The sequence below is a fragment of the Kockovaella imperatae genome, assembly GCF_002102565.1.
Source record: "Kockovaella imperatae strain NRRL Y-17943 chromosome Unknown BD324scaffold_12, whole genome shotgun sequence".
Lineage (NCBI taxonomy): Eukaryota > Fungi > Basidiomycota > Tremellomycetes > Tremellales > Cuniculitremaceae > Kockovaella > Kockovaella imperatae.
The window spans coordinates 433125-457170 of NW_019028952.1; the positions used below are offsets into that span (position 1 = coordinate 433125).

At 51.5% G+C, this 24046-nt stretch overlaps 14 protein-coding genes across 14 annotated transcripts; 7 read left to right on the plus strand and 7 right to left on the minus strand.

The window, feature by feature from the left end:
- Positions 1–63: 63 nt before the first annotated feature.
- BD324DRAFT_117143 (hypothetical protein) lies at positions 64–1206 on the minus strand. Its single transcript, XM_022011946.1, has 4 exons — positions 1200–1206; positions 517–1154; positions 447–455; positions 64–302 (listed from the first exon to the last, which is right to left on the minus strand). The coding sequence occupies exons 2-4, from the start codon at positions 850–852 to the stop codon at positions 195–197; spliced, it is 453 nt and encodes a 150-aa protein (XP_021869296.1). The 5' UTR covers positions 853–1154; positions 1200–1206; the 3' UTR covers positions 64–194.
- Positions 1207–1255: 49 nt separating this feature from the next.
- On the plus strand, positions 1256–1736 carry BD324DRAFT_652797 (histone-fold-containing protein; the record flags this gene model as incomplete). The annotated part of the gene is made up of 4 exons (XM_022018553.1): positions 1256–1274; positions 1329–1392; positions 1448–1524; positions 1585–1736. The coding sequence occupies 4 exons, from the start codon at positions 1256–1258 to the stop codon at positions 1734–1736; spliced, it is 312 nt and encodes a 103-aa protein (XP_021869297.1).
- A 1550-nt stretch (positions 1737–3286) lies between these two features.
- On the plus strand, positions 3287–4916 carry BD324DRAFT_582780 (phosphatase 2C-domain-containing protein; the record flags this gene model as incomplete). The annotated part of the gene is made up of 7 exons (XM_022013581.1): positions 3287–3424; positions 3489–3700; positions 3748–3799; positions 3848–4377; positions 4427–4536; positions 4583–4707; positions 4764–4916. Coding segments are annotated over 7 exons (1320 nt in total), but the record flags the coding sequence as incomplete, so codon positions are not given.
- A 180-nt stretch (positions 4917–5096) lies between these two features.
- Positions 5097–7648, minus strand: BD324DRAFT_633845 (hypothetical protein). Its single transcript, XM_022016667.1, has 8 exons — positions 7131–7648; positions 6983–7073; positions 6822–6923; positions 6727–6767; positions 6506–6648; positions 6171–6451; positions 6032–6112; positions 5097–5972 (listed from the first exon to the last, which is right to left on the minus strand). The coding sequence occupies exons 1-8, from the start codon at positions 7547–7549 to the stop codon at positions 5175–5177; spliced, it is 1956 nt and encodes a 651-aa protein (XP_021869299.1). The 5' UTR covers positions 7550–7648; the 3' UTR covers positions 5097–5174.
- Positions 7649–8511, plus strand: BD324DRAFT_633847 (Mss4-like protein). The gene is made up of 2 exons (XM_022016668.1): positions 7649–8034; positions 8095–8511. Exons 1-2 carry the CDS (start codon positions 7798–7800, stop codon positions 8380–8382), a joined length of 525 nt encoding a protein of 174 aa, XP_021869300.1. The 5' UTR covers positions 7649–7797; the 3' UTR covers positions 8383–8511.
- Positions 8512–9513: 1002 nt separating this feature from the next.
- BD324DRAFT_633857 (putative hexose carrier protein) lies at positions 9514–11818 on the plus strand. The gene is made up of 9 exons (XM_022016669.1): positions 9514–9774; positions 9828–9914; positions 9973–10213; positions 10273–10366; positions 10419–10456; positions 10505–10767; positions 10820–10887; positions 10942–11180; positions 11236–11818. The coding sequence occupies exons 1-9, from the start codon at positions 9621–9623 to the stop codon at positions 11375–11377; spliced, it is 1326 nt and encodes a 441-aa protein (XP_021869301.1). The 5' UTR covers positions 9514–9620; the 3' UTR covers positions 11378–11818.
- Positions 11819–12306: 488 nt separating this feature from the next.
- BD324DRAFT_582509 (major facilitator superfamily domain-containing protein) lies at positions 12307–14345 on the plus strand (the record flags this gene model as incomplete). Its single annotated transcript, XM_022013564.1, has 4 exons — positions 12307–12595; positions 12641–13447; positions 13498–13605; positions 13648–14345. 4 exons carry the CDS (start codon positions 12307–12309, stop codon positions 14343–14345), a joined length of 1902 nt encoding a protein of 633 aa, XP_021869302.1.
- Positions 14346–14441: 96 nt separating this feature from the next.
- BD324DRAFT_652803 (hypothetical protein) lies at positions 14442–15650 on the minus strand (the record flags this gene model as incomplete). Its single annotated transcript, XM_022018554.1, has 2 exons — positions 14442–15585; positions 15640–15650. The coding sequence occupies 2 exons, from the start codon at positions 15648–15650 to the stop codon at positions 14442–14444; spliced, it is 1155 nt and encodes a 384-aa protein (XP_021869303.1).
- Positions 15651–16313: 663 nt separating this feature from the next.
- BD324DRAFT_117845 (hypothetical protein) lies at positions 16314–17971 on the plus strand. Its single transcript, XM_022011948.1, has 6 exons — positions 16314–16510; positions 16567–16617; positions 16658–17149; positions 17189–17231; positions 17270–17306; positions 17344–17971. Exons 1-6 carry the CDS (start codon positions 16349–16351, stop codon positions 17591–17593), a joined length of 1035 nt encoding a protein of 344 aa, XP_021869304.1. The 5' UTR covers positions 16314–16348; the 3' UTR covers positions 17594–17971.
- On the minus strand, positions 17278–18732 carry BD324DRAFT_633866 (hypothetical protein; the record flags this gene model as incomplete). The annotated part of the gene is made up of 5 exons (XM_022016670.1): positions 18407–18732; positions 18185–18348; positions 18005–18144; positions 17900–17966; positions 17278–17859 (listed from the first exon to the last, which is right to left on the minus strand). Coding segments are annotated over exons 1-5 (752 nt in total), but the record flags the coding sequence as incomplete, so codon positions are not given.
- Positions 18733–18896: 164 nt separating this feature from the next.
- BD324DRAFT_633869 (cytochrome P450) lies at positions 18897–20311 on the minus strand. Its single transcript, XM_022016671.1, has one exon. The coding sequence runs from the start codon at positions 20269–20271 to the stop codon at positions 18925–18927; it is 1347 nt and encodes a 448-aa protein (XP_021869306.1). The 5' UTR covers positions 20272–20311; the 3' UTR covers positions 18897–18924.
- Positions 20312–20493: 182 nt separating this feature from the next.
- Positions 20494–22350, minus strand: BD324DRAFT_652807 (major facilitator superfamily domain-containing protein; the record flags this gene model as incomplete). The annotated part of the gene is made up of 7 exons (XM_022018555.1): positions 20494–21143; positions 21181–21246; positions 21293–21312; positions 21367–21496; positions 21540–21786; positions 21842–22121; positions 22181–22350. 7 exons carry the CDS (start codon positions 22348–22350, stop codon positions 20494–20496), a joined length of 1563 nt encoding a protein of 520 aa, XP_021869307.1.
- A 265-nt stretch (positions 22351–22615) lies between these two features.
- On the plus strand, positions 22616–23107 carry BD324DRAFT_652808 (hypothetical protein; the record flags this gene model as incomplete). Its single annotated transcript, XM_022018556.1, has 2 exons — positions 22616–22870; positions 22952–23107. The coding sequence occupies 2 exons, from the start codon at positions 22616–22618 to the stop codon at positions 23105–23107; spliced, it is 411 nt and encodes a 136-aa protein (XP_021869308.1).
- A 159-nt stretch (positions 23108–23266) lies between these two features.
- BD324DRAFT_652809 (hypothetical protein) lies at positions 23267–24011 on the minus strand (the record flags this gene model as incomplete). Its single annotated transcript, XM_022018557.1, has 3 exons — positions 23267–23635; positions 23689–23937; positions 23988–24011. The coding sequence occupies 3 exons, from the start codon at positions 24009–24011 to the stop codon at positions 23267–23269; spliced, it is 642 nt and encodes a 213-aa protein (XP_021869309.1).
- Positions 24012–24046: the final 35 nt, after the last annotated feature.

The following is a 24046-nucleotide window of genomic DNA, read 5'->3' on the forward strand; positions in this document are numbered from 1 at the left end:
AGAGAAGATGCAATGAGGAGTTGATGTGTAGCGCAGCGGGTTAGAGATGACGATGGCGAGGTTGAAGTGAGCGAGGCAGCGTAGAGAAATAAGAGTAATGGTCAGCGATGTCTCGACATATGGATAGAGAGAGCCCATGTCCCCGAATACAAGCGGCGATGCGGGAGTGTGATATGGCTCCCTTTGATGAACACTCAGATGCAACTCACCACTGACCGCCTCGTCACTTCTACCTCTGGGGTGAGACCGTGGAAGAATCTAGCTGGCCGTTTGGTGTTAAAGTGAGCGTGTCCACCTCGAGTCTGAAGAGGAGTCGGGGTCAGCTGGTGAAGACAGTTCAAGGGGGGCCAGAATGCAAGAGAGGCATGCGGATGGAGATGGAGATTGAGGACAGCAGATTCCTCGTTCTGCTTGTTCGCCTTGATTTGCTCGATGCACGAACTTACTCGTTTCCACTGAGAGCAAGAACGTCAGCGAAATTGAACAAGGCACAGACACACGTAGAGTGTGACTCACCGTGCCTGTGCTCTTTGTATATTTGAATCTCTGCATCGCGGCTCGCTTCATCCCTGCACGATGCAGCATCTGTGTCGAAGTTGAAAATAACCGGCTGACCATACTCGGTGAGGCTGATGAGGCGAAGGTGGACGACTGGAAGGAAGGAAGGAGGAATCGAGCAGGAGTGAGGGATAACCTCGATGGTCCAGCCACGCTGTTGATGGAGGAGGAGGACCACAGGGGTCGAAAGAGATGACCGTTCATACTGAGAGGGTGGATGAGGTCAACAACAGGTCGCAAAGCTGAGGAATCAACCCTAGTCAAATGCCTCAAGATGGCCTCGCCGTAGGACATTGGTGAGAAGGGTTACCGAAAGTTGGCAGTCGTCATGACGTGGGATTGATTCGAAATTCAACTTTCTTATCACCGATCACGTGCAGAAACCTAAATCCAGGTTGCATCACGTGATTATATCGGTATTTCGCGGCGTTTTCTCTGTAATCCCGAGAGCGTTTTTGTTTTGATGTTTGCGTGGTGCATGAGCCAATCGGGGGTATTCGTCCATCCTGACGCGTAGCTGTTCATTTGTATATATATAGAGGGTCACCTCAGTCTCCCCTTCTTTCTTCCATCCATTCAGTTCATCTCAACAATCACTTGTACGTGAGCCGGCCTTCATCTTTCAACTTCACTCAGCTCACCCCTTCCACAGGTTTCGTGTCACCCCACCACCCCCCCACACACATAACTAATCACAATGTCCGGACGAGGTAAAGGTGCGTTAGCTGTCTTTTTCGTACAGGAAGGTCATTTACTCATGCCTGATACAGGAGGAAAGGGACTCGGAAAGGGAGGTGCCAAGCGACACAGGAAGATTCTGCGAGACAACATTCAGTGAGTCAAGGTCAAGCTCCTTCTCCTTCTCCCACCAGGACTGACTCTCTCCCAGGGGTATCACCAAGCCTGCTATCCGACGTCTTGCTCGACGAGGAGGTGTCAAGCGTATCTCTGGATTGATCTACGAGGGTGAGTCAGCAGCCCGATGATCAGATGATTGAGGATCTCGCTGACTATTTCATTCCATAGAGACCCGAGGTGTCCTCAAGATCTTCCTTGAGAACGTTATCCGAGACTCAGTCACCTACACTGAACACGCTCAACGAAAGACTGTCACTTCGCTCGATGTCGTCTACGCCCTCAAGAGACAAGGACGAACCCTTTACGGTTTCGGTGCTTAAGCATCTGTATCAGCTGGTTGCTAGGAGAACAGAGAGAGAGAGACCCCTTTTTGCGGATAGTTCGTTTTTCGCTATATTTTTCATATATGTGGCCGTGGATGTTGTGGCCCCCTAGAGACACAGTGACATGCAGTGTATAGTGTCCTACCAGCATTTGTGGCCGTTGACGAGAAGTGTCCCGAGTGGCTCCAGTCTTGAGACAGTGTTTGGAACGATGCGTTGGAAAGTGGGATGATGACATCAGCCACAAGGTCCAGCTTGGGGGCAACTGGGATAGGACACCTGTCTCGCTGCACCCTGATGCATATCGTACTGGAAGGCTGCCTGTAGACTCACTGTACGTATGGGCGACTGACTGCTGCCTGATCCACGATGCAGATGTATTCGTCGCCATCACCACTCGAACCCGAGTAGTGATCGCCACCGATCTAGAGAATAGCGCCACTGATGACGACAATGAAATATTCGGGTCCCCTCTACCCGTTCGTTGATCACAAAGGTCAGACGACGACGACGACGACAACGTAAAGCATCCATCAATCGTATCTGGCGGAGAGAGGCTGCTGTAGCTCAGACCCATCTCATTCCAATTCTTGGTCACTTCTGCTTAGTCTAGCTGCTCACCATTCAGTCATATACTATCGTCCCCCTAGTTTGCCCCTGAGCCGCGCCAGGGACTAATAACCGATCGGCCCGCATCCCACCTTTACTCCAACGTACTGCGTCTTGCTCCCTGGCCGTTTTTTTTGGGCACTCAATCACCTGAAAGATAGTAGTATCCTGCATATCCCCCCCCCGCCCCCTACCATTCGTCCTCGCACTGGAGACTTCCACCCGAAGGCAAAGACCATACCACGTCCCACCGCATCTGTTCGTGACGGCTGCAGGGCCCCTATCCTCGACTTCACGCCACTATGCATCACCCTTTCAACTCGCCAGCGAATCAATCTTCCCTATCTCAAGCACACCCAGACCATCCAAAGTTATCGGATCTAGGAATGAGCTTGGATGGGAATGAGTGTGAGTCGGACAGTCATCTCTACTCTCTCCTCCACGTCTGCCTCTCTACAGCTTTAATCCGGCCAAGCCACCTACCTGCCCTTCGCTTGCCCTCATGCCCGAAGCCGACCCCTCCACGCGGTCCCCTTACCCCTCCACATGCTTATACATTCTCACTTCACTTGACCACCCCCCTTATCATGCCATGAAACCTCCGAAAAGAAGGGTATCTGACGTCTTACTTCTTGGATTAGCCAACGCTGCGCATATGAGTCATGGTGGATCGTGAGTTCAAGTCTTCCATCCCATCTTCTCTCCAGGGGGTCGCCACATGTGACTACGTATTTTTCACCTTCGACACACTCAACACACAGACCCTCATTCTCATTCCTCTACTTGACAACCCGTATCATTGTTGCTGACCATTGGTTGAAATCTCACATTACTCGCTCCTGCGTCGCATTTCAACCTTTTACTCACTCCGCCCACCATCCACCATATCCAGCCAGTCACCCGTTCGGACGGCCACGCCGTCATCCATTGGCGATTCCGAAGGACTCGCTTCGCCGCGTGGATCGACTGATACACCGTCCTCCTCCTTGGGGATGAAGAGACCTGGTTCATTGAGCGATGGACCGAATGCAAGGAGCAAGAGCGTCACCGTAGCTGACGGGGATGAAACCTTTGGTGTGAGTAGGGTCAGCATACCGCGCTGCGGGGCTCTGGCTCAACGTATCCCCGCCCACTTTCTAGGCCCTCAACTGTCACCCTGCTGTTGCTTCCCCTTCCAAAACTAGCTCTCGCAAAGGATCGCCCACTGCCTCATCTCCTACTGTCAAACCATCCTTTCGCGTCGGGGTCAGCGAAGATCGGAACAAACGATGCAGACGAACCATGGAGGATGCTCACTCGTTTGTGTACGATTACGCTGGGATCAAGGGACAGGGATACTTTGCAGTGTTTGAGTGAGAGAAGCAGAGCTCAGAAGTTGTATCCTGCTGACTTGCTCCAGCGGCCATGCCGGCAAGCATGCGGCTGAGTGGTGCGGTCAGAACTTCCACGAGGTGAGTCAACCGGACCGCATGCTTGGCCTCTTCTGAACATTATCAAAGTACCTTCTCGATTGTCTTCTCGCGTATCCGGACCAATCCATCCCTGATCTCCTCAACAAAACATTCAACGTCGTCGACACTCGTCTATCCCAGCTCTCTCAAGCTGGTTATACCCAATCAGGATGTACAGCCGTCACTGCATTCCTCAGAATCGAGCAGATCTCCGACCATGAGCCAAAGGGCTTTACCAATCCAGGGTTCGTACCTCGGGGCCTGTTGAGCTCGGCGGCAAGTCAAGAAGAATTGGAACTGCAGACATCCGCCGCGTCGTCCCGGCGGACTAGTGCCAGTGCAAGTCCTTCCAGCCCTGATTTGGGTCGAAAATCCTCGGGGAAACGATTGAGAGATTTCGTCAAGGGTCTCACGAGTGGATCGAGCGATAAAAAGGATGAGGATGAACCGGAAGAAGTTCACGCTGCTCCTGTTCCTGGTACACCACCACAAGTCGAGGCCATCGAGCCAAAGTCGGATCTACAGACGAGGAAGGTGTTGTACACTGCCAATGTAGGCGATGCGAGGGCAGTCCTTTGGTACGTCGGACTGATGGTCGCCGGTAGCAGAGACTGACTGCAATATCAGCCGCGGAGGTAAAGCTGTCAGATTGACATATGACCATAAAGGTAGTGATACGCAAGAGGCAAAGCGGATCACAGATGCTGGAGGCTTTGTCATGAACAACCGAGTCAATGGTGAGGCTACCATTATGCCCTCTGCGGAAGCTTACTCTTCTTCTAGGCGTCCTGGCCGTCACCCGATCCCTTGGAGACGCTTCGATGAAGGAATTTGTCGTCGGAGCGCCATATACCACTGAGACGACCCTCGACGATCAAGACGAGTTTTTGATTGTGGCGTGCGATGGAGTAGGTCATTTTCCCCGGAGATTGAACCGTTTCTGACTTGCAACCCCCCCCCCCAGCTCTGGGATGTATGTGAAGACCAAGACGCTGTGGACATCATTCGATCTGTTCAAGATCCTCAGGAAGCATCGCGAAGATTGCTCGACCACGCCATCACCAACCTTTCCACTGATAACCTGAGTGTCATGGTGATCCGCTTCTATCCCGCTTAGTGGGGTGTGGCGTTCCGACGAGTAGATCACCCCTTGAGTCTGGGTGATAGTAGATACAACGTTCATAGACCCGGCTGGCTCACGGTGTGATTGCTTCTTCATAAAATTCTGTGTATCCGTACCGCGTACGACGAGATCAGGAGGATGTATAGCAACGCCGACCCATTCTGCAATGCACTACGAATGCATTCATGTATATATAACAAAAGTGCAACGTCTGGGCACAATACAACATTCACTGAGCGCTCATTCCTCAGACTAGCCCCCGAAGCCATCAGACCTGCCGTCCTCTCCATTGTCAAACAAGTTGACCTCGAAACGTTCCAGTCTTCCTCCTGAAGCAACGGTCAAAGCCCAAGACCCAGGATGAAAAGAAAGACTGGAGACTCGCTTAAGGAAAACTCGTCGGAGGACATTCGTCTCGTCTTTGGCTATGCGACCAGGTATATGTGGGGACGTCGTACCTTCTCTTCGGAAGAAGGGGACCGTCTGATGTGACGGATGACGGAAAGTCGGTGGAGTGTGAGGTGCAGTGCCAAATCGACCAGGCACGTATCGAACGGTGTTACCTCTTCCTGGAAGTAACCGTCGTGAGAGCTCGTCCTGGACAGAGGTATCGCTCTCAGACTCTTCAGAGTCTTCTTCGTCCTCCTCGTCGTCGTCATCTTCCTCGTCTCCTTCGTCTTCTTCATCTTCCTCGTCGTCGTCGTCGTCGTCGTCTTCTTCCTCCTCATTGCGATCATCGTCGTTGCTGCTCACGGAATCTTGTTCCTGAATATCGCCCTCATCTTCATCCACTTCAACAAGTTCCAGCGTATCGTCCTGGTCCAATATCCCACTCATATCACCTCCAGGACCGGGCGTGTCGTCAAATGACGTCCTCCGAAGCATTCGGGAGGGATGAGAGCCTGAGACACCAGGAGAAGCGAAATCGAAGAAACAGTCCACGTCCTTTGGAGGCGTCAATCTCGTGCCGGTCCTTGTGGACCAAGCCCGAATTCGATTGTCTGAACCGGCTGAAAAGAGATATGAGTCGTCCGGGGTGGTATTCATACCCTGAGGTGAGGCAAGTCAACAGACCATTTCGTGACTCTTTCTGCGCGATGAAGACTCACCAGATGGATCCTATAATTGTTCACATGCCCTTGCAAACTGTGCAGTGGAGACTTGCCAAATCGAGCATCAAAGATCAATAGCTAAGCCATCGATCAGCTCCTCATCATCGGCCACACACGCTGCACTGGCTTGGCTCACCTCATCGGACATGCTGCTGACTGCCACTCCCCACGGTACGACTGAATCTTTCAGCTTTTTGATCCCTACGACTGATCTCCCTTTGACAGTGTGACCCATGACGTTGCTATCTCGAGGGGAGACGCGCAGATCTTCCAGTAAGATTGCCGAATTGCGCAGACCCGCAAATACCAGATTCCGGTCCAAATGCTCTACGGCCAGGACATCCGATTTCAATTTCCGATGATGAGAATAGTAGCGCTCTGTCGTGTATTTGACAATGGACAGACCTCTCTCACCGCCTGCCAAGCATGGTTTAGGAATCGTCTAATAGCTACCATCCAATCGTTACTCACCGAGCGTGCATGCATCGTCAAAAGATGACGAGCTGAAGATCTCTCCCGGTGGAAGATTGATCTCTGATTGCTCAATTTCCGACGGGTTTTCAGGCGTGCGTCGAAAATGGTGAATGTGCGCTTCGGTCCCAGTAGAGATTGCCCTGAGGGGTCGGGAATCAGTGAACAGGTCGTGCCAGATCGGAGATTGCCCGATATGCATGCTAGATACTGCGACTCACATTGTGACCATACGCGGGGGATCCTGGTGCAAAGCGATGATCTGAAGCCTGTCAGCGCAAAGGGTCGGACACCTCAGATTCAGTCTCGGACTCACACTTTGGGCACAGACCTGCACACGAAATGTCTCTCCATTCTCACGATGGAAGACGATTCTCCCATGACCCGTTGTAGCGTAATATGCAGAGTCACCGAATGCCTGAAAAGTGCCGTATGAGCTTAACGCGATTCTGCGATGGTTCGCGCTCGATCACCCACCTTGATCTCGTTGATGTTTTCTCCAGTATGCCCGCAGTTGCAGAATCTAGCGCTGGTGAGACGTAGACCAGACGCCATATCGTGGCTGAATCTGCTCGCTGAGTCAGCTTGGGCATCGTGGAGCGAGCGATTCCTATCGATGACTGACTGGTCTTGTATTCTAGGCCTTGAGTCCGTCGATATCAAGCCCAGACGATGCCGTCGTCTCGACCGCCCTCCTTCGGACCTTTCCTTTTCAGGCTCAGTATCGAGCTTCAATCTCTTATCGGCTCTGCGTTCATCCAAACATGCTGTGGATGGCAAGACTCTGCCTTTGCCTTCGGCTCCGTAGGTTTCCTGCGCCGGCACAGACGCAGACCCGGAAGCAGAGCTTTCAGACTGATATCGAGGAGCATTTCTTCTGGTAAATCGTGCTGTCGAACTAGAGGCCGTCGGATTGGGCGTGAGGACAGAGGACGTATTTGGATCCACCGCCGGTCGGACTTTTGGAGTCGAATAGTATCGATTTGTCACAGGGTCATAGGTCAATCCAGGGAGGATTCCCAGCGGACCAGGTATACCTGGCATACCGATGTCTCTTCGACCTGTCCAGAAGGAGTCCACGGGGTCGTTTTCGAGAGGGCTATACGAAGAATGCTGAACGCAGGCCAGGTCAGGCAATCACCTTGGCGGCGGAACATTTGTTGTGAAGAATTCTGACCATCGCATAACGTAGCGGCGGTCGCCGCCGTCTGAGCGCATCCATCGATCATTCCAAAGGGTCGACATTCTGTTCTGGTATCCTCACATTGCAGCGATACAGAGCAAAGTGAACCATGTCTCAACCATCACAAGCGGATATCTTCGCGGCTCTCCAAGCTCAATCATCCTCTTCACGGAAGAGACCTCCTACTCAGCTCATCTCGGATCTTCCTGAAGGCGAAGATGCTAAAGCGAGTTTGACCAATGGGCAAGGCACAAATGTGACGAAGATACATTGTTTCAGACAAGGTTGTGGCTGTGTTATCCTCGCTCCGGGCGTAGGACAATGGATCTCAGCAGACTCAAATTTGGTGCGCTCCATTTTATAAAACGGACCGATAAGGGGACGTCGAAAGTTGACAAAATTGTAGATACCATCTGAAGACGGTTCACCTTTCCCTGGCTCCAACGCATCGCCAGATAACCAATCAGCTTATTGGCACATTACCGGATCCCCCATGTCCTTCGACAATATAGGATTCTCCAAACCCTCCGAACTGAAATCATTATCCCTCAATGCACCCGGTAATGCAAGTGGAAAGAAAGTCAAGTGGTTATCCTGTGCGGATTGTGATCTTGGACCTGTGGGCTGGAGTTTTGAGGGTGGCACGGAAGCTTGGTTGGCCGTAGAGAGAGTGAGGTACGGTGTCAAGCCATGATGAGGAGGTGGGGGCCAGGTTTGAGTCCACTAGAGGGTGGGGTGCCTTAGTCAGCAATACGGGTCCTGTTCGATGAGGACCCCATCAGTCAGTTCCATGCAAATGCATTTTCCACCTAGATGTCAGTCGTTTCCAAGCTGTGATACTGTACAGCCTCACCGACCTTCGCACTGGCAAGTCTAGCCCGTCTCAGGACGTCGTGCTCTGAGTGAGTAGCCTAGCACTGGAGGTTGCGACTGAGGCCTCGATCGCGAGCCTGAGATTAGAGCTCGTGGCACTGCGGCTCCTACGAGGCTTTGTATGCTCCGGAACACACGGCGTAGCAGTGCCGATTAAGCTCCACCCTCGACTTTGAGTCTCGAGACACATGTCCGTGAGGTCTTCATATGGCTTCGAATGACTTAATCGCTCTCATTGAGACCAGCCGAAAGAACGGCTGCCACATCCCAGCTGGAATCCCTCAGAAGCTCCCGAGGATCGTCTGTTGCAAATACTCCTATATTTTGGATTCCTGTATACGGCATATCCGACTCACTTGAGAGGTCGAGTGAGAACCCGGGTAATCTCGTATCGACCCCCGGGGGATTATCCTCCCGTCCTACCAGCCAACACTTACCAGGGACGATTTGTGGTCTCTGGCCGCGCCCGTAGCAGCCCTGCTCGGTTCGCAAGAGATATGATTACCTATTCTTTGGCGCATACTTACGTCGTCCATCTCTGAGAGATCCGGAGGTGTCCGGGTCATTTTACCGTATCGCTTATCTGAGAGAAGTGAGGAATGGAGACGACTCGGTGACATGAGTCGACCTTACGGTGCAGCAGCTCAGGTGAGAAGGCACTTTGTGGCGCGCTCAACGAGGATAGAAGGGATCTCCTCTGTCGTTACGCATCTCTTCTCCCAAATCATCATCGGCTTGCCCACCCCTAATTGGTTCACGGCCTTCCGTATCTCGACAACCTCTTTCCCCCACTCTGATCTCGACGGATACGCCGCTCCTATTTTCGGGCATCTCCTGATTCCTTGGGTTTTCTACCGTTCAAGGTGGCTAAAAATAGTATCCGATCGTAGATCCGACGTCGGGGCTCAGGCGAGGCGAGGGCAGGGCAAGGGGGGGAAAGGCGAGGGACGTACGAGGGGTGGACCCCTTTCATATCTGGTACATTCCCAACCAAACAATAATAAGTATCATCTCTCACTTGTACATCTCACGACAACAGTCCAACGAACGACTCACAACATGCTCGTAAAGACACCTACGGGTACATGGCTACCCGCCTGGGTGCCCCAGAACACCATGGTCCTCATGGTCCTCCTGCTGCTTTGTTCAATGGTCCAGTCCGCCACTGGAGGATATGACGGATCGTGTCTCAACGGTCTCAATATCTTGCCTGGTGAGCTGGAGTCTGCTTACGAGGTACACAGTCCTTCTCATCATCTTGCTTAGCCTACGCAAACTACTTTGTCTTGGATGCTGCTACAGAGGGTCTCAACACCGCTGCCATTTTCCTCGGCGCTATTCCTGCCAACTTGGGTGAGTCACTTCAACATGCATCCCATTTTGGGGTACTTTGTTGACGCCAGTCGATCAGTTGGAGGCATGATCACAGATTACTTTGGACGACGACTGACCATTTTCTGGTTTTCTCTCGGAACGCTCGTCGGAGTCATCCTTCAAGGAGCAGCTCAAAATGTCGCCATGTTCGTGGTAGCCCGTGTTGTTCTCGGGTTCTGCTCCGGTGTCGATGGCATCGCTGCAGCCGTCTATTTGAATGAGACGTTTGCCAGTCGATGGAGAACTTGGGGTGCCGGAACCCTCAACAACTTTTACTAGTAGGTTCATTCTGCGTGATCTGAGAGACCTTGACCTGATGCGTCCCTGCTTCACCCAGCATCGGAGCCCTTATCGCTGCTGGCATCACGCTTGGAACTTCCAAATGGCCCAACTCGACGTGGTCTTGGCGACTCCCCTCATTGCTGCAGGGTGTGAGTAGAGTGTCTAGAAATTGCGCTTTGCCAAATTGACGGACAACTCCAGATCTTCTCCATCATCTGCATCCTGATCCTACCTTTTGTGTGAGCAGCCTGATACAGGCCTCGAGGGTGTCCACTGACCCTACTCAGTCCCGAATCACCTCGATGGCTGGTCGGCCAAGAGCGACTCGAAGAAGCCCGAATCGTCGTCGCCCAGACCAACTCCAACGGCGACATGGACGACCCAGTCTCAATTGCTGTGTACAAAGAGATTGTTGACACTCTTCACTGGGAGAAGACTGCCGGTCGAAGCATGTCTCCTCTCGACATGTTTAGGGACAAGGCAAGTCGAAGGCGATTGCTCATTGGAGCTTCGCCTGGTGTCTTGACGAGCTCTACCGGTAACATCATCGGTGAGTGGACCTTGTGGAGCGTTAGAAGGGGCTTGTTCTGATGTTGCATCAGCATCGTACTACCTGGGAGACGAGCTAAACACAGCGGGTATCACCAGTGTGCTGGCTCAGTTGAAAGCGGTATGTCTGAACCATCCATCAGGCGGGACATGGTCGCTCATGCCACCCTTACAGAATGTCGTCCTCAATGTCTGGTGTTTTGCGTGCGCCGTCGCTGGAACCCAGTTCATCGCTCGATGGGGTCGAAAACCATCCGCTATTGTCTGTCAGACCCTGCTCATCGTCACACTGTACATCATCGGAGGATTGAGTAAAGTCTACGCAGACCAGACCGCTGTAAATCCGAATGGAGCAACTCATGCCGTCGTGTACGGGAACGTCGCTTGCATCTTCCTCTTCCAGGGATTCTACTCGTGAGTGGAGGCGTGCAGAACGTGAGGTATATGACAATCCTAATCTTCACATCAGGCTCGTTTACACGCCTATCCTCAATCTATACCCTGTCGAGGTCATGAACTACTCGATGCGAGCCAATGGATTCGCTTTCATGCAGTTCTTACTCAATTGCTGTGCCCTGGTGCTGGTATATGTCATGCCCATCGGAATGTGAGTGTATGCCAATCTTGTTGTGTGTCCGGGGGCTGACCAAAACTCAAGTACAAACATCGGATGGAAGATGTACATTGTCAACGCGTCTTGGGACTGGCTCTTCCTCATCTTCATCGTGAGTTAATTTTTCTCCTTTCCTTAGCTACGCATGCGCTAATGATGGTTCAGGTGGTCTTCTGGGTTGAAACCAAAGGTCTCACTCTCGAAGAGATAGACGCACTGTTCGGGGAGAGTCATTCGTCAGTGACCAATATCGAAGCCGTTCGAAAAGGAGATGAAAAGGTCGATGGATTGACTCAATCGGAGCTCGTCCCTGTGCCAGGTCATTTCCAGGACTTGGAGAGCAAGGAGAAGGGACAATAGGGAGCTCAGTCCATAGGCAGTATGCTGGCTCTGTCGTAGTTGGATTCTTCAGCGTGATATGTATCTATCTTTTGATTGACCTCGCATGTCTCCCTTCCCTTCGGCAGCCACGCCAAGTCTTCGGTCATGTTCGGTGCCGAAATTGCAAGCGAAAAGTTCACAGCTCGCTACCGCTCAGGTGAATGATTTCTTGGAAGAGTACCGGAGTATGGGATGTATGTGGGTTATCAGCTCTACGTGGCGCAGGAGATGACGGCTACGATTGAGACGGGGATGTACATGCCGCCGGCTGCTGAGGAGTTCCGGGAGGGGGGAAGCATCATATCAGAAGCAACATGCGCTTTCATCAAAGAGCCAAATGGGTGCCGAGGAGATTTTTACGGTTCCTGTCTCACACAAGATCAGCTATGTCGAGCGGCGTCTTAGCCCGCTGCTCACAATCATGACTATATAACTGATGCAAAGCACCATTTCCTTCACAGTCAGATCAGGGCTCGACTAGCAACTATGGCATACCTCCTCTATAGATATCTCAAGAAGAAGCGAGATGAGCGCGCTGCACAGGCAATGGAGCTCGAAGCGAGACCTGAAAGTCCCAGTCCGACAGACGAATCTCATACACTGCGAAACTTGGGGGACGAAAACATACCAGGTCAGACAACAAAGCAGCTTACAGAGGGACAACATCGGGACGTCGAAGGATCGCTCGCGGTGAGCGGAGATAACTCTATAGAGACCCGGGCAAGGAGAGCGTATCGCTGGAAGATCATCGGTGGTCTGTTCTTTCCTTATACCATCCAAGCGTTGGACACCACCATCGTTGCGGGCGCCTTGCCGTTCATCGCATCAGATTTCAGTGAGTCGCACGTCAATTGCCTTTCGCTGATACCAAATGCTTCAGATGAACTCGCTCAGCTCGATTGGATCGTCCTCGCCTTCAATTTGACGTCGGCGACCTTCATACCTGCCTGGGGCCAAATCGCCGACGTCTATGGACGCTATGCTTCAGTCCAAGCTTCCATCATCCTCATGTTACTTGGAAGTGCATTATGCGCAGGATCACCGACCTCTGCATTCCCCATGCTCCTATTTGGTCGTGCGATCCTTGGCATGGGCTGTGCAGGGATGAACATTTCCACGAGGACCATCTTGGCGGACAAAGTGTCCCTAAAAGAAAATGCCAGGAACACTACAATCTTTCAGATGGTCGGTGGATTAGGGTACGGTCTGGGTCCAACCATTGGCGGATACTTGACTCAGGTCTCCTGGCGATGGGTCTTCATCATCAACTGTCCTCTGGGAGTCATCGGCCTGTTCACTGTCCATTTCTTGCTCCGGGATGAATTGGTCGGTCCTAAACGAATTATCAGGAGTGATGGAATTGAAGATGATCGATCCCCGACCTTCTTTAGAAGGCTCTTGACCATCGACCTCGGTGGACAGTTCCTGTTCCTCTTTGGACTGGGATTGCTCCTGTTGGCGCTGAGCTGGGGAGGATCTTACTATAGCTGGGCCGACGTCAAGGTCCTCGCTCCTCTTGTCATTGGCCTCATCCTCCTTACCTGCTTTCTCACTTACGAGTATTTCATGGTTCCTGGACGTTCCCTGGCCAACAAGCTACCTCGTCAACGGGCCATGATCCCGTTCAAGATTTTGGCGACAAGAAACGCGAGCATCCTGCTGTACATTAACTTCATTACTGGCATGGGTGAGTACACCATGTACCCTCATGAACATTCACGCTGAAATGCGCTCTAGCAATGTATGCGACAATGTATTTTGCCGTCCTCTTTTTCACACTCGTGCTCAATTTTGAGCCTGGACAAGCGGGTCTCGGCGTGATCTACTACATTCCAGGTCTAGCAAGTGAGTCCTGAAAGTGGCGTTCATGACTCACCTCTCTTCCAGTCGGAGTGTACATGGCCATGTTCATTCTCAACGTATGGCCACGAGAGACCTTTGTCTCGTTGTCCATAGGCACCTTGATCGAGCCTATCGGGATGACCCTTCTTGCCCATGCTCTGTCGACCGAGATACCAGCGTACATCTACTGTATGATCGGTCTCACGGGTATCGGCACTGGCATTCGATTGATGCCGGGGAGCCTGCACGCTGTCGGCTACTACAGGAGTCACATTGCCACTATGATGTCCTCCATCATGCTCGCTAGCTCCATGGGAGGTGCGCTGGGACTGTCGATCATGGACAACATTTTCAATTCGCGAGTCTCGAAAGCGGGATTCGACCTTGACAGCTCAAACTTTGGAAATCTAGGGTCCATCGGGTCACTCGATCCGGCCACTGCAGAGACGCTCAAGGACACCGCGAAGCGTGGCATCATCGTCGCCTACTATGCCATTACGGCGTTCATGTGGCTTGGATTGGTGCTCATGCTAGGTATCGGTAATCTCAAAATTGGAAAGAAAGCCAAGAAAGGCAGTGGTAAGGAGGACATCCCAGACAGGATTTGGGAAGGGAGCTATATCATCGGAAAGGTCACAAGGAGGAATAGGTGGAGAGAAGCAGAGACCGAGGCGATTGATCCACATTACGCGAAGAGTCGCTTTGAGGGTCAGGAGCCTTCAGGTGCGCAGATAGAGCCATGAGGGCGGCGCAAGTAGGCGAATCAGATTGCATGTTCCATGATGATTCAAACAGAGCATGCCGAGGCTATTAGGTATCTAACTGTCTCCTACAAGGCTCTACGATTTCACTTCCTGGCCTTGAGCTGAAACGCTCGCACGCCAATTCTGACCCATTTTCACCAATCTTTCCGGACGAGCCGGTTTCACTTCCAGGCTCTTCTTCCCAACGAGGCCCTGGATCAAGCTGTCTCTAGGTAGAGGAAGTGGTGCAAAGCCCATCTCGCTCGCCCTTCGTCTCTTGTCATTGCCACTGAGGGAGTTTTCACCTTCCCAATCTTTACCCAGTGGAGCAATGTCAGGTAACGCCATACTTTGTGGCAGTGCCGCCGTCTCGCGTTTGACAAATACGGGTGGGAGGACAGTGTTTGGTTTCGCTGGAAGGCTCGAAGGAAGACTAGAGGGTTTGGGAAGGGGAAGAGTCTGTCCATCAATCGGCGAGGACGCAATGGATGATCCGCGAGATTTCGAAAGATGGATTGTCGGAGTCGTCTTGGGCAGAGGCCATGGTGCAGCGAATGCGTTCAAAGGTCTCTGACCCGCATTTGATGATATGGAGGATAATCGAGAAGCTCTTCGACCGGTATCGTCGCTCATTGTGATGCTCGATGATCTTGATCGTGCAAAGTCCATCGAATCCAATCGAGCTCCAAGACGAAGAGTCTTGAAGGTGTCACCGAATGATTGGGCATGTGCTGGTCCATCTTCGGCGGCAGAAAGAGATCCTTGTGATGGGCATTTGGATCCCGGGAACGATTGGAAGACGTTGGAAGCTTTGAATTCAGGTGCCATTCGAGGTGTTGCAGATGAAGCGTTGGTGGAAAGACTCTTGTTGTCGAATGGGTTAGGTACAGTGAAATCGACAAGGACCGGCGGAGTTTGCTCTGGAGACTTGAAGTTGAACAAGATTTCCGCAGGACCACCGACGGCTTTCTGAATTTTCGGGCCAGACAGAGAGGCGACGGTGGACCCTGTGGACTCAGCGGGGGAGATACATCCCCCTAGAATAGTAGACACGTTCTCGTCTACCCCCCACTGACAAGAGTCATTTCGTAACAGCTGGGAGAACGATCTGACCCGTTCAGGATTGGGCGGACGAGCTTGAGGTGTGGCGAGCGAGAGTAAGAAATGGCGATTGTAGGACTTCGCAGTCGAGCCATCTGTCATGATAAGAGTAGGTGGAGGAGCTGCAGGTAGGTCGCTGCTGTACACACTATATCAATAAGGCTACTGTACCACGCATGTATTGTCATCTCACCTGTCCGACATGATGGATGTTGGGCACTGAACTGGAATGTGGGACGAATGAGATGACTTGTAAAGTCTGATGTGAGTGGTAGAGATCAAAGTGAGATCAGACCATCAACCATATCGTGAATATAGGATTCTGAATCTCTCGGGTCAGTTTGGGCTCCCAACGATCCACACATCCTCCTTCCTTGGAGTCGAGTCCCCTCTGATCGACGCCAATGTCCTTTGAAGCGTTGTTTCGTATTGAAAGATAGGAGTGCACAGGGATGATGTCGAAAGGATGTGTACGAGATGTAGTGTGAGAACCTGGAGGTCTGAAGTGGATGATAGGCATTGTCGGTCAGGATCTACAAAGATACTGCTTAAAGGGTCGTGATGATTCACGATGATTTACAATGTTCACGATGTTGTACGAATCCATACCGCACGCGCCATGCCAAGCTTGACCTTCGTGATAGAAAGCCACCCATGAGTCAGCAGTCAGGCAGCTGGATGAGGCTCTTAGTGACCATATCCCCCAGTCACTGTGCGTAGTCTTCGTAAATCCTTGACGAGATGTACTTGCTTGATGGGATCGTCCGGAGCCACAAAACTGGCGGGTGAATGGCCACAACACGTGGTAAATTTTGCCGCTCCGGCTGTCGGAGATCTAGTGGTCCATCGATGACTGTATCTGTTGCTACCCATTCCTGGTCTTCACATGCCAGCTCAACACAATGGTCGACGCAAGCGGTCTTGAGGAATCGCGAAAGCGTAATCTATTTTTTCTAAGATGTGGACTGTTCTCGATTGTCTCAACAGCGCTGCTCTTTCCAGCATGGTATGATCCTTTCCTTCAACAGCTGTGGAGCTTTCTCAAGAACAGATCGCTGTACAATGTGAGCACAAATACCACTTACCAAGACCGACAACAATTGCTCACGAGCAATGACAGTCTAGTATGTGGGAGTCATTTCTGACCATGTTCTCGTACATCATCTATGAAGTGAGTCAGAGTTGCCAATCCCTCGCTTATCGTTATCGAGATCTTCTACACACTTTTAGCGATCAACCCTAAAGAGCCTTGTACGAGGATCGACCGAAGACCAGGTGAGTCGGTTGATGTAAGGAATCACACTGAGGTATCAGGGACTTCACATCTTCATCGCAATGGCACTGTCTACATCCCGTCACCCCGAGGCAGACTCAGAGAAGCCATCATATACGCGGCACCAGTCATCTTCCTAGACCTCATCATGGTCAAGAAGTTCGTGGGAGTATCGAAGGAAGACATTATCAGAAGTGGCGGATATTCTCTGTCATCCACAAATTCATCCATGGACAGTGTGACAAGGTTGGAGATTCAGCAGACTTGGAAAGTCCCTACATTGCACAATTTCTCCTGGAGTTCACCGGTCCAGCTGGTCAGGGCTCTCCCAGAGGCTCCTCCCACGTCGAGGCAAATCGTCATCGGGGTCATTGGTGCTCTGGTACTGTACGATTTCTTCTTCTATGTGCCGCATATAGCGATGCACCGAGTGAGTCTGCGCTGAGCAAAGTCAATCTCACGTCATCAGTTCTCACTTCTTTGGCATTTCCACAAGCCACATCACAAGCATGGTGAGGTGCGCGGATCGGGACATGGCTGACGTGTGTAGCGGAGATACATGTTCAGGTCACCAACCAGTATGTCAGGTACAAAGACTGTCGACTATCCGCTGATACACCGCAGACTGAGCTTGACCGAACGACTGACCCTCCTCGCCTCTGCCAACATCGCCCTCCATGCCATGTCTGCCCATCCTCTCACCCGGACCATCTTCGTCCCGATCTTCTTGTACCTTCTGGTCGAGAACCACTGCGGCTTGGATCTCCCATATGGGTATCACAGACTCTTACCCAGCGGTTGGGCGGCCGGACCCGAGGAACACGCCGAGCATCATCGAAAGGGAAATGTCAATTTCCAGCCATATCGTGAGTGATCGAGTCTGAGGTGAAGCTGAGACGATCAAGTGACCTGGGCGGACCGCTTGATGGGTACATACTCAGATGGTAAGCAAGGTAGATACAGGTCGGAACATGAGAGACTATATCGGGAGGGTTTGGAATTCATGTGAGGTCCATTGTAGAGATGCCATCGTTTGTATCATTTACCGTTGCTTCGAGGCCATCGGGATGACAGTTGTAGCAGCTGACTTAGACTGACAAGCGCGATCACAGAGGTCGTTGATCGGCATACAAAGGGAAGCTGTACTAGGTTCAAAACCAACACCTTTACATTCACTCACCGAGCTGAAAGCTTCATAAGTTGAGAGCCCTTTACGCTGCCCGTAAACGTGAATGAGTCGGAATGGCCTGTCTGATCAGCATGTTTGATGCGCCGGAAAACTCACACTCCGAGCCTCGTCCAAGCGTAAATCAGGAGCGAGACGAGATGAGTGAGGGTAAGGAGCTGTTGCTTGATATCTGACCCTTGCATGTACTTTCTGACACACCACATGATGTACCTCGGTGGGTTGGAGAGGTTCATCATCTAGCAGAATCAGGACGTAATCATTCTGTAAGAGACGCACTAAAAAGCTTATGACGAAATATGCTCCTCCCTTGCTATACTTCTTCTCGATGGCTCTCAACCACCATGCACTGAGGAAGCCATAGGCCAGATGATGTAGTAAGATTCTCCTGAGTGATGACCGGTTGCTCCAAGCTTTGCGATGTTGGATGAGGAACAGCGTATCTGAGGAAATGTGTTTGAGTTAAAAGCTCGTGAAGTGGTGGTGAATTGATAGACTCACCTTGTAAGAGGAAGCCCAATTCCAGCGCTATAATCACATTACCGAGCTCGCTATTCGTCTTGATCAAATCGTCCTGCTTCCAGTGATCTTTTGAAGTCTCTCGCCATGCTGCGAAACCGATCAGGAGGGAGTGTAGACCACCTACGATACGATTGGTGAGAAGGAGAATGTCACGGTCGGTTCCCGCTTTGGTGTTGCGAAGGATACGGGGAAGGCTCTGCTGAGCGAGGTACTCGAGACATGCTGCGGCCACAACGTAGCGAGAGCACGCTATCGGTGCCATGCTTGATCATAGGTGACTAGCTTGTGAAAAGTAGACGATAATCAACCTGTTTAATAGGCAGAGATCCGGAAAGGCGGGCTCTGGGTGCCGGCGGCAAGAGACGGGCGCACGAGATGAATGAGCACTGAGCGCGAAGGTCTGACGTGGTGGACTCGCCCCTGCAACTCGATCGCGCCCCCAGACCCGTCTTGCCTACATCGATACCTGTCCCAAGATGTCTGACATGCATACGTGATCATTGTCGCCTGTATCTCATTGATACCTTATCCCTCGGCTTCTGCACAGGAAGCTGTTTGATCCCCTGCCACCCGCCGACATGCCTCTCCCATCCCAAGAAGTCCTTCAAGCTGGGATCAAGCGTACTTATTAGCTCCAACTCGCCGTGATTCCGGTCATCGTCGCCGAGCAGAACAGCCAGCACACTCTTCGCGATCCGTCTTACCATGCCCATGCCCAAACATGATTTCTCGCCGTATCCAAATGTCAACGAAGGTGGTGTTGAGTCGGTCCATCTACCCGGCTTGAACTCCCAAGCATCTTCCCCGTAGACCTTGGCATCCCTGTTGGCGAGTGGAAAGTAGACCCAAGCCTCCCAACCAATTGGAATCTCGTATTCTTTATCTCCAGTGAGGACCCAGGGATGATCCATGACCCTTCGAAGAGCGCCAATAACGGGTGGGCATAGGCGCTCAGTCTCTCTCAACACTTTGTCGAGATCGGCTTGCCTCGTTTCCGTCCGCGAGAGTTGGATGAGGGAAAACGTCAAATAAGACGCCACAGCTTTGATGACGAGTGACGAGGCGAACATGGCTGTGTGAGTGATGGCCGAATTCAACAATGATGGAGTCCTAGATTGGATGAAAGGGCATTGCCCGGCTTGAAGTTTGTCTTCAGCAACAATTCTGAGCTCTTCCTGAGCTTGGAGACCCCTTGAATAGCTCGATCTGAACATTGAGCCAAAGTTTGCCTTGACCGGCATGGAGAATTGGCCCCGGAGACTGGTGGTGCTCAATTCAACAACGCTGTCCCAATCGGCGGATGCCTTGTCGATACCAAGGAATAGATACAGGACAAGCTCATGCGCCATGTCTTTGCATTCTTCATAGACGTCGAAAGCGTCCATCTGTAGCCATTTGTCTCGATAGGTCACTATGATTTGCTTGATTCTCTCGTTGATCGGCTCCCAATCTTGACTGTCCAGCAGTGTTGAAACGTGTCGATTCCAGATATCCCTGTTGGCATAAGCCGTCTCTTCGCACTGATCCTCTAGCAGAACGTTTGGCTCGATGAAGAACGGAGCCATGAGGTCAGAGTACGCTGCTCGTTGACTGAATCTAGGTCCATCGTCTGTAGGCTCATGAGTTCTCATCACTTTCTCCGCTAAACGATAATCTGTGACCAACGCTACATCCTTGCCGATGACTTTGGCCCTGTAGACTGGTGAACCTGGGAATCGATCGATATTATCCAAGATCAACGACTGAGCATCGTCATGAAATGTAAACGTGTTGCCAGCGACGGATCGACCAAGATCTCCAGGTGGAAGTTTTGGATCTGGAGGAGCGCGACGAAACCAGCTCATGGCGTGGTCGCAGTCGCAGTCGCAGTCGCAGTCGCAGTCGTCCTGAGGATCTGGAAGCAGGTCATCGAACCATATACCTTGGTCTTTGATTGCCCATCAGAACCGCGTCGTTACCGCATGGATAAAGTCTAACGCTTATTAGCAGATGAACGGATTGTGAATGGTGACAAGAAAGTGGCATTCGTCCAACCTCATGACTGTACATGAATCTATTTCTATCCCTCAAGTACCCAGAGCATAAGACGTAGCCGTCAGACCAACGACAATAGCTCCGAGTACGCCCAGACCTATCCCAAATGCGCCTGTCCTCTTCTTACTCAAAGCCACATCTTCAATCGTGGCATGCTCGCTCGCTGCTGCCCGAACACGAGCGAGATCCCGCTTGAATTTGCCAGTGAAGATGACGATCCCTAGCCCAAACGCACAAGCGCAGTATCCAAAGGGTATCAGGACGCACAGAATGATCCGTGTCGTCTCTATATAACTCGGGATATCGCTCGTATCGACTCCCGCGCGATACTGAGCGATACTGACGATTTCTGGTCCAGCGGACCAAATGAGGAGTTGACTAAGGGCGAAAATGGCATACCCTAGTGTCTTGTACCGTATAGGGAGGAGTGAAACGATCAAGGAAGCCATGGCGCCTAGCCAGAGCTCTGCCGTGATGTAAGCTGCAGAGAGACAGCCAAAAAGAATCCTGAGTCCGCCTTCAGGTGTCGAGGCGAGCGTTCGACTAAAAGTCAAGGTCACTACGAATGGCCAGGATATCGCTCCTCCCCATGCTGTGAGGTGTAGAGCAATATTGGGGTAACGAGGACTGAGGAAAGAGGTAAGGATACCGCCAGTCATGCAGGCAGTGGATCCGACGGCGCCTGTGGGTCAATGTGTCGTTCCCAGCTGTAGCCTCACCGACAATCGTGCCATAGGTAGCGACCTCGTAGGCGACTTGATCGGGATACTGAAGCTGCAGAAGGGCTACATCGGTGAGTCATGTACAGATGATGTAAAAATCAGGACTCACTTGGTAGATAGTACCCAAAGCTGAATCGTCACGTCAGCCATGTATTCACAGAGTTACCACCCCTCCACACTCACATGTTGCCTGCAAACTGCCTCCAGGCGCAACTGAACGTGATGATCCAGAACGACTCCAGCGCCATGATATACCTCGCAGTTTGCCATACTTCCGAGATTGAAGCTATCAAGTGTCGTCCAGGGCTCTGAGCTTGGAAAATGATCAGCTGGAAGGGATTCCGGGATGTATTCACCGTGACCAAGGATGATTCTCCGCTTGTTTTGAGGTTCCCGAACGATCAATCGAGTAGCTACAGCCAATACAAGGCCCGTGATGCCGATAGCTCGAAAAGCCAATCTCCAGCTCTTATCCTGTTCAATGAAGACGGACGAGATCCTGGACGAGATGGCTTCGCCAATGTATACACCGACGTAGAGGACACTCTCGCCGATACCGACGAATCGAGCGGGTAGTATATCGGCAATGAGAGATACTGCGAGCTGAACCAGTGAGTAAGTCTACACATATAATAAGGTGAAATCGATCCCTGCTCACCGCTTCGCTGGCTGATTGACCTAGGAACATTGCCAACCTCGCCAGGATGACTTGCCAGAATTCATGACATAAAGATTGAAATATCACCATGAGGGACCACCAAAGAATCGTGATGGTCAAAGCCCATACTCTGGCCTGAGAGCTATCTGTGAAGATAGCAATGGGTATGACGGCGAAAGAGGAGAGGACGGATGTTCCGTAGCCTGTGAGCGCTCCATATCCTGCCGAGGAAATGTTGAGGTCCACCACGACATCTTGCTGAAAGTACGAGATGATGAATCTGGGGGTGGGCCGGGACGATCAGGACTCACTTTTGGACTCCAAAGATCGACCACTCACTTATCATACTGTGAAAGGAAATAGGATAGAAGCAGCAGGAATACCTTGGCGAATGAGAATGTCCAAGAGAGCAATGAGACGGGTTGAGGATCTGAATCGGGGCCGCCAGAGGTATCGGAGTACTCTACCGGAGGCGACTCTCCCTCGAAAACGTCCCTCTTGTTATCCATGCTTGTGAGAGAGTCAGGCTGTAGACAATATTCCTACCTGTCAGGAGGGTTAGATGTCCATGATCCCAGTCTCTGACTGTGTTACAACTTGAGAGATCAAGATGACTGGGCAATCGGCGGCTTAAAGGGGATCTGACGATTCTTTTAAGCGAGATCCCGCCCGAGTTCCGTTTCCAATTGCAATTGCTATTTCTTCCTGCACACTCGCTCTCTCATCGTCTAGCAACGACCACAAACAGAGCTTTTTACAGCACACTGGAGCAGCATGACTGATCCCACCCTGTACATCCTGTACAATGCGTCTGGAACGCTTCTCGGTCACGCGGCTTACGCCTACGCTCATATGCGATGCGATACCGATAAATCATGCTCAGCCTGTACCTTGACTCACGGGCCAAAATTATCATTGAGCGAGCGGAAAGAGTGGAAAGAGCTCAAGGGGAAATTGACGAGTGGAGAGTTCATCCCAGGACAGAGGTATAACGTGAAGCAGTGGCATACAGAGGAGCAAGACAACACAGTGAGTTTTGAGTTTTGAGGTGGCGGGGGAACAACGGGAAGACCCTTTTGCTTTGCTCTGACACGCTTCCAACTGAAACAGGTGAAGCAACACTTGGAAGCGGAGAAACTTCGATTGCCATGTATTCTGCTTCAGAGACCTGGCGAGTCAATGAGTACCGTGTTCACACGTGCAGAATTGGACGAGTTTGCAGGAGTTCAAGACAAGTTTGAGGCGGCTTTGAGGAAGAGAATCTAATAAGGTATAGACAGGGTGTCTGTAGATATGAGAGATGAGGGTCATGATGAACATGTTGTATGGACATTGATAATGCAAGGTCTCACACGCATTGCATACACCGTTCCGTACTCTATCAGTCTATTGTTTCCCCCCTCCTCCACTCCAGCTCAAGTCAAGTCAAGTCTCCTTCTTCTTCTCCCTGTCCACCATTTTCCCCATGACATCCCTTGCCAACAACGACCTCTGGAGTATATTAATGCCGACCAACACACTCATACCATACGCTATCTCCTTGAACCAGCTCGGACACAAGATCATGATCGTGAAGAAGCAAAAACTCTCGCTGCCCTCGATGAGCGCAGGAATCATCTGTAAAGACGTCATCTCCTTTACTGTCGTTGTCGGAGGGACAGCAGAAGCGAGGTAGAACAAGATGACATTGTTGATATGGAAGGAGCCGAGGAGCAGGGCCAACGGTAACATGGTCTCGTTTGGCAGAGGAGCGGAAGGTGAGTATGCGATTCCGATCGGAAGTAGCGTGTATATCTAAAGGAAGACAGGGTGAATCTAAGGAAAGTGGCTTTCGTGACTGTACGTACGGTGAAATCACAGACAATATCCATGAATCCTCCCCATGATGTCTGTCGAGACCGAAGTCTTGCGACTGTCCCGTCTAGACCGTCAAGTAGGCGATTCAGAAGCCAAGCGATGAGCGCAAGTCTGTCACTACCCAAGCAGGCGAACAGAGGTGATGACAGTCCGATGGCAAAGCCAAGATAGGTAATACTCATAGGACTCAACGATGCCGGGATAAAGCCCAGACATGGCTGTAGAATTACTTCTTTCACCTTGACATTCTCAGTCAGGGTTGGGTAACTTATGTGATAGACTGACTCACTGGTCGAAGAGCTCTATCGAGCATCGTGAAAGCAAAGCGAAGCGATTCAACAACCCTTG

What these genes read in the sequence shown, in the direction of transcription:
- BD324DRAFT_117143 (XM_022011946.1), bottom strand. Translation starts at nt 852, where the DNA reads ATGTCCTACGGCGAGGCCATCTTGAGGCATTTGACTAGGGTTGATTCC.
- BD324DRAFT_633845 (XM_022016667.1), bottom strand. Translation starts at nt 7,549, where the DNA reads ATGCCAGGTATACCTGGTCCGCTGGGAATCCTCCCTGGATTGACCTAT. An exon ending in AAAACATCAACGAGATCAAG is followed by an intron (nt 6,924 to 6,982) that starts GTGGGTGATCGA and finishes GGCACTTTTCAG; the next exon opens with GCATTCGGTGACTCTGCATA. An exon ending in TGCAGGTCTGTGCCCAAAGT is followed by an intron (nt 6,768 to 6,821) that starts GTGAGTCCGAGA and finishes GACAGGCTTCAG; the next exon opens with ATCATCGCTTTGCACCAGGA.
- BD324DRAFT_633847 (XM_022016668.1), top strand. Translation starts at nt 7,798, where the DNA reads ATGTCTCAACCATCACAAGCGGATATCTTCGCGGCTCTCCAAGCTCAA. An exon ending in TCTCAGCAGACTCAAATTTG is followed by an intron (nt 8,035 to 8,094) that starts GTGCGCTCCATT and finishes ACAAAATTGTAG; the next exon opens with ATACCATCTGAAGACGGTTC.
- BD324DRAFT_633857 (XM_022016669.1), top strand. Translation starts at nt 9,621, where the DNA reads ATGCTCGTAAAGACACCTACGGGTACATGGCTACCCGCCTGGGTGCCC. An exon ending in ACCCTCAACAACTTTTACTA is followed by an intron (nt 10,214 to 10,272) that starts GTAGGTTCATTC and finishes TGCTTCACCCAG; the next exon opens with CATCGGAGCCCTTATCGCTG. An exon ending in CTCTACCGGTAACATCATCG is followed by an intron (nt 10,768 to 10,819) that starts GTGAGTGGACCT and finishes ATGTTGCATCAG; the next exon opens with CATCGTACTACCTGGGAGAC.
- BD324DRAFT_117845 (XM_022011948.1), top strand. Translation starts at nt 16,349, where the DNA reads ATGGTCGACGCAAGCGGTCTTGAGGAATCGCGAAAGCGTAATCTATTT. An exon ending in CGCATATAGCGATGCACCGA is followed by an intron (nt 17,150 to 17,188) that starts GTGAGTCTGCGC and finishes TCACGTCATCAG; the next exon opens with TTCTCACTTCTTTGGCATTT. An exon ending in CAAGCCACATCACAAGCATG is followed by an intron (nt 17,232 to 17,269) that starts GTGAGGTGCGCG and finishes TGACGTGTGTAG; the next exon opens with CGGAGATACATGTTCAGGTC.
- BD324DRAFT_633869 (XM_022016671.1), bottom strand. Translation starts at nt 20,271, where the DNA reads ATGAGCTGGTTTCGTCGCGCTCCTCCAGATCCAAAACTTCCACCTGGA.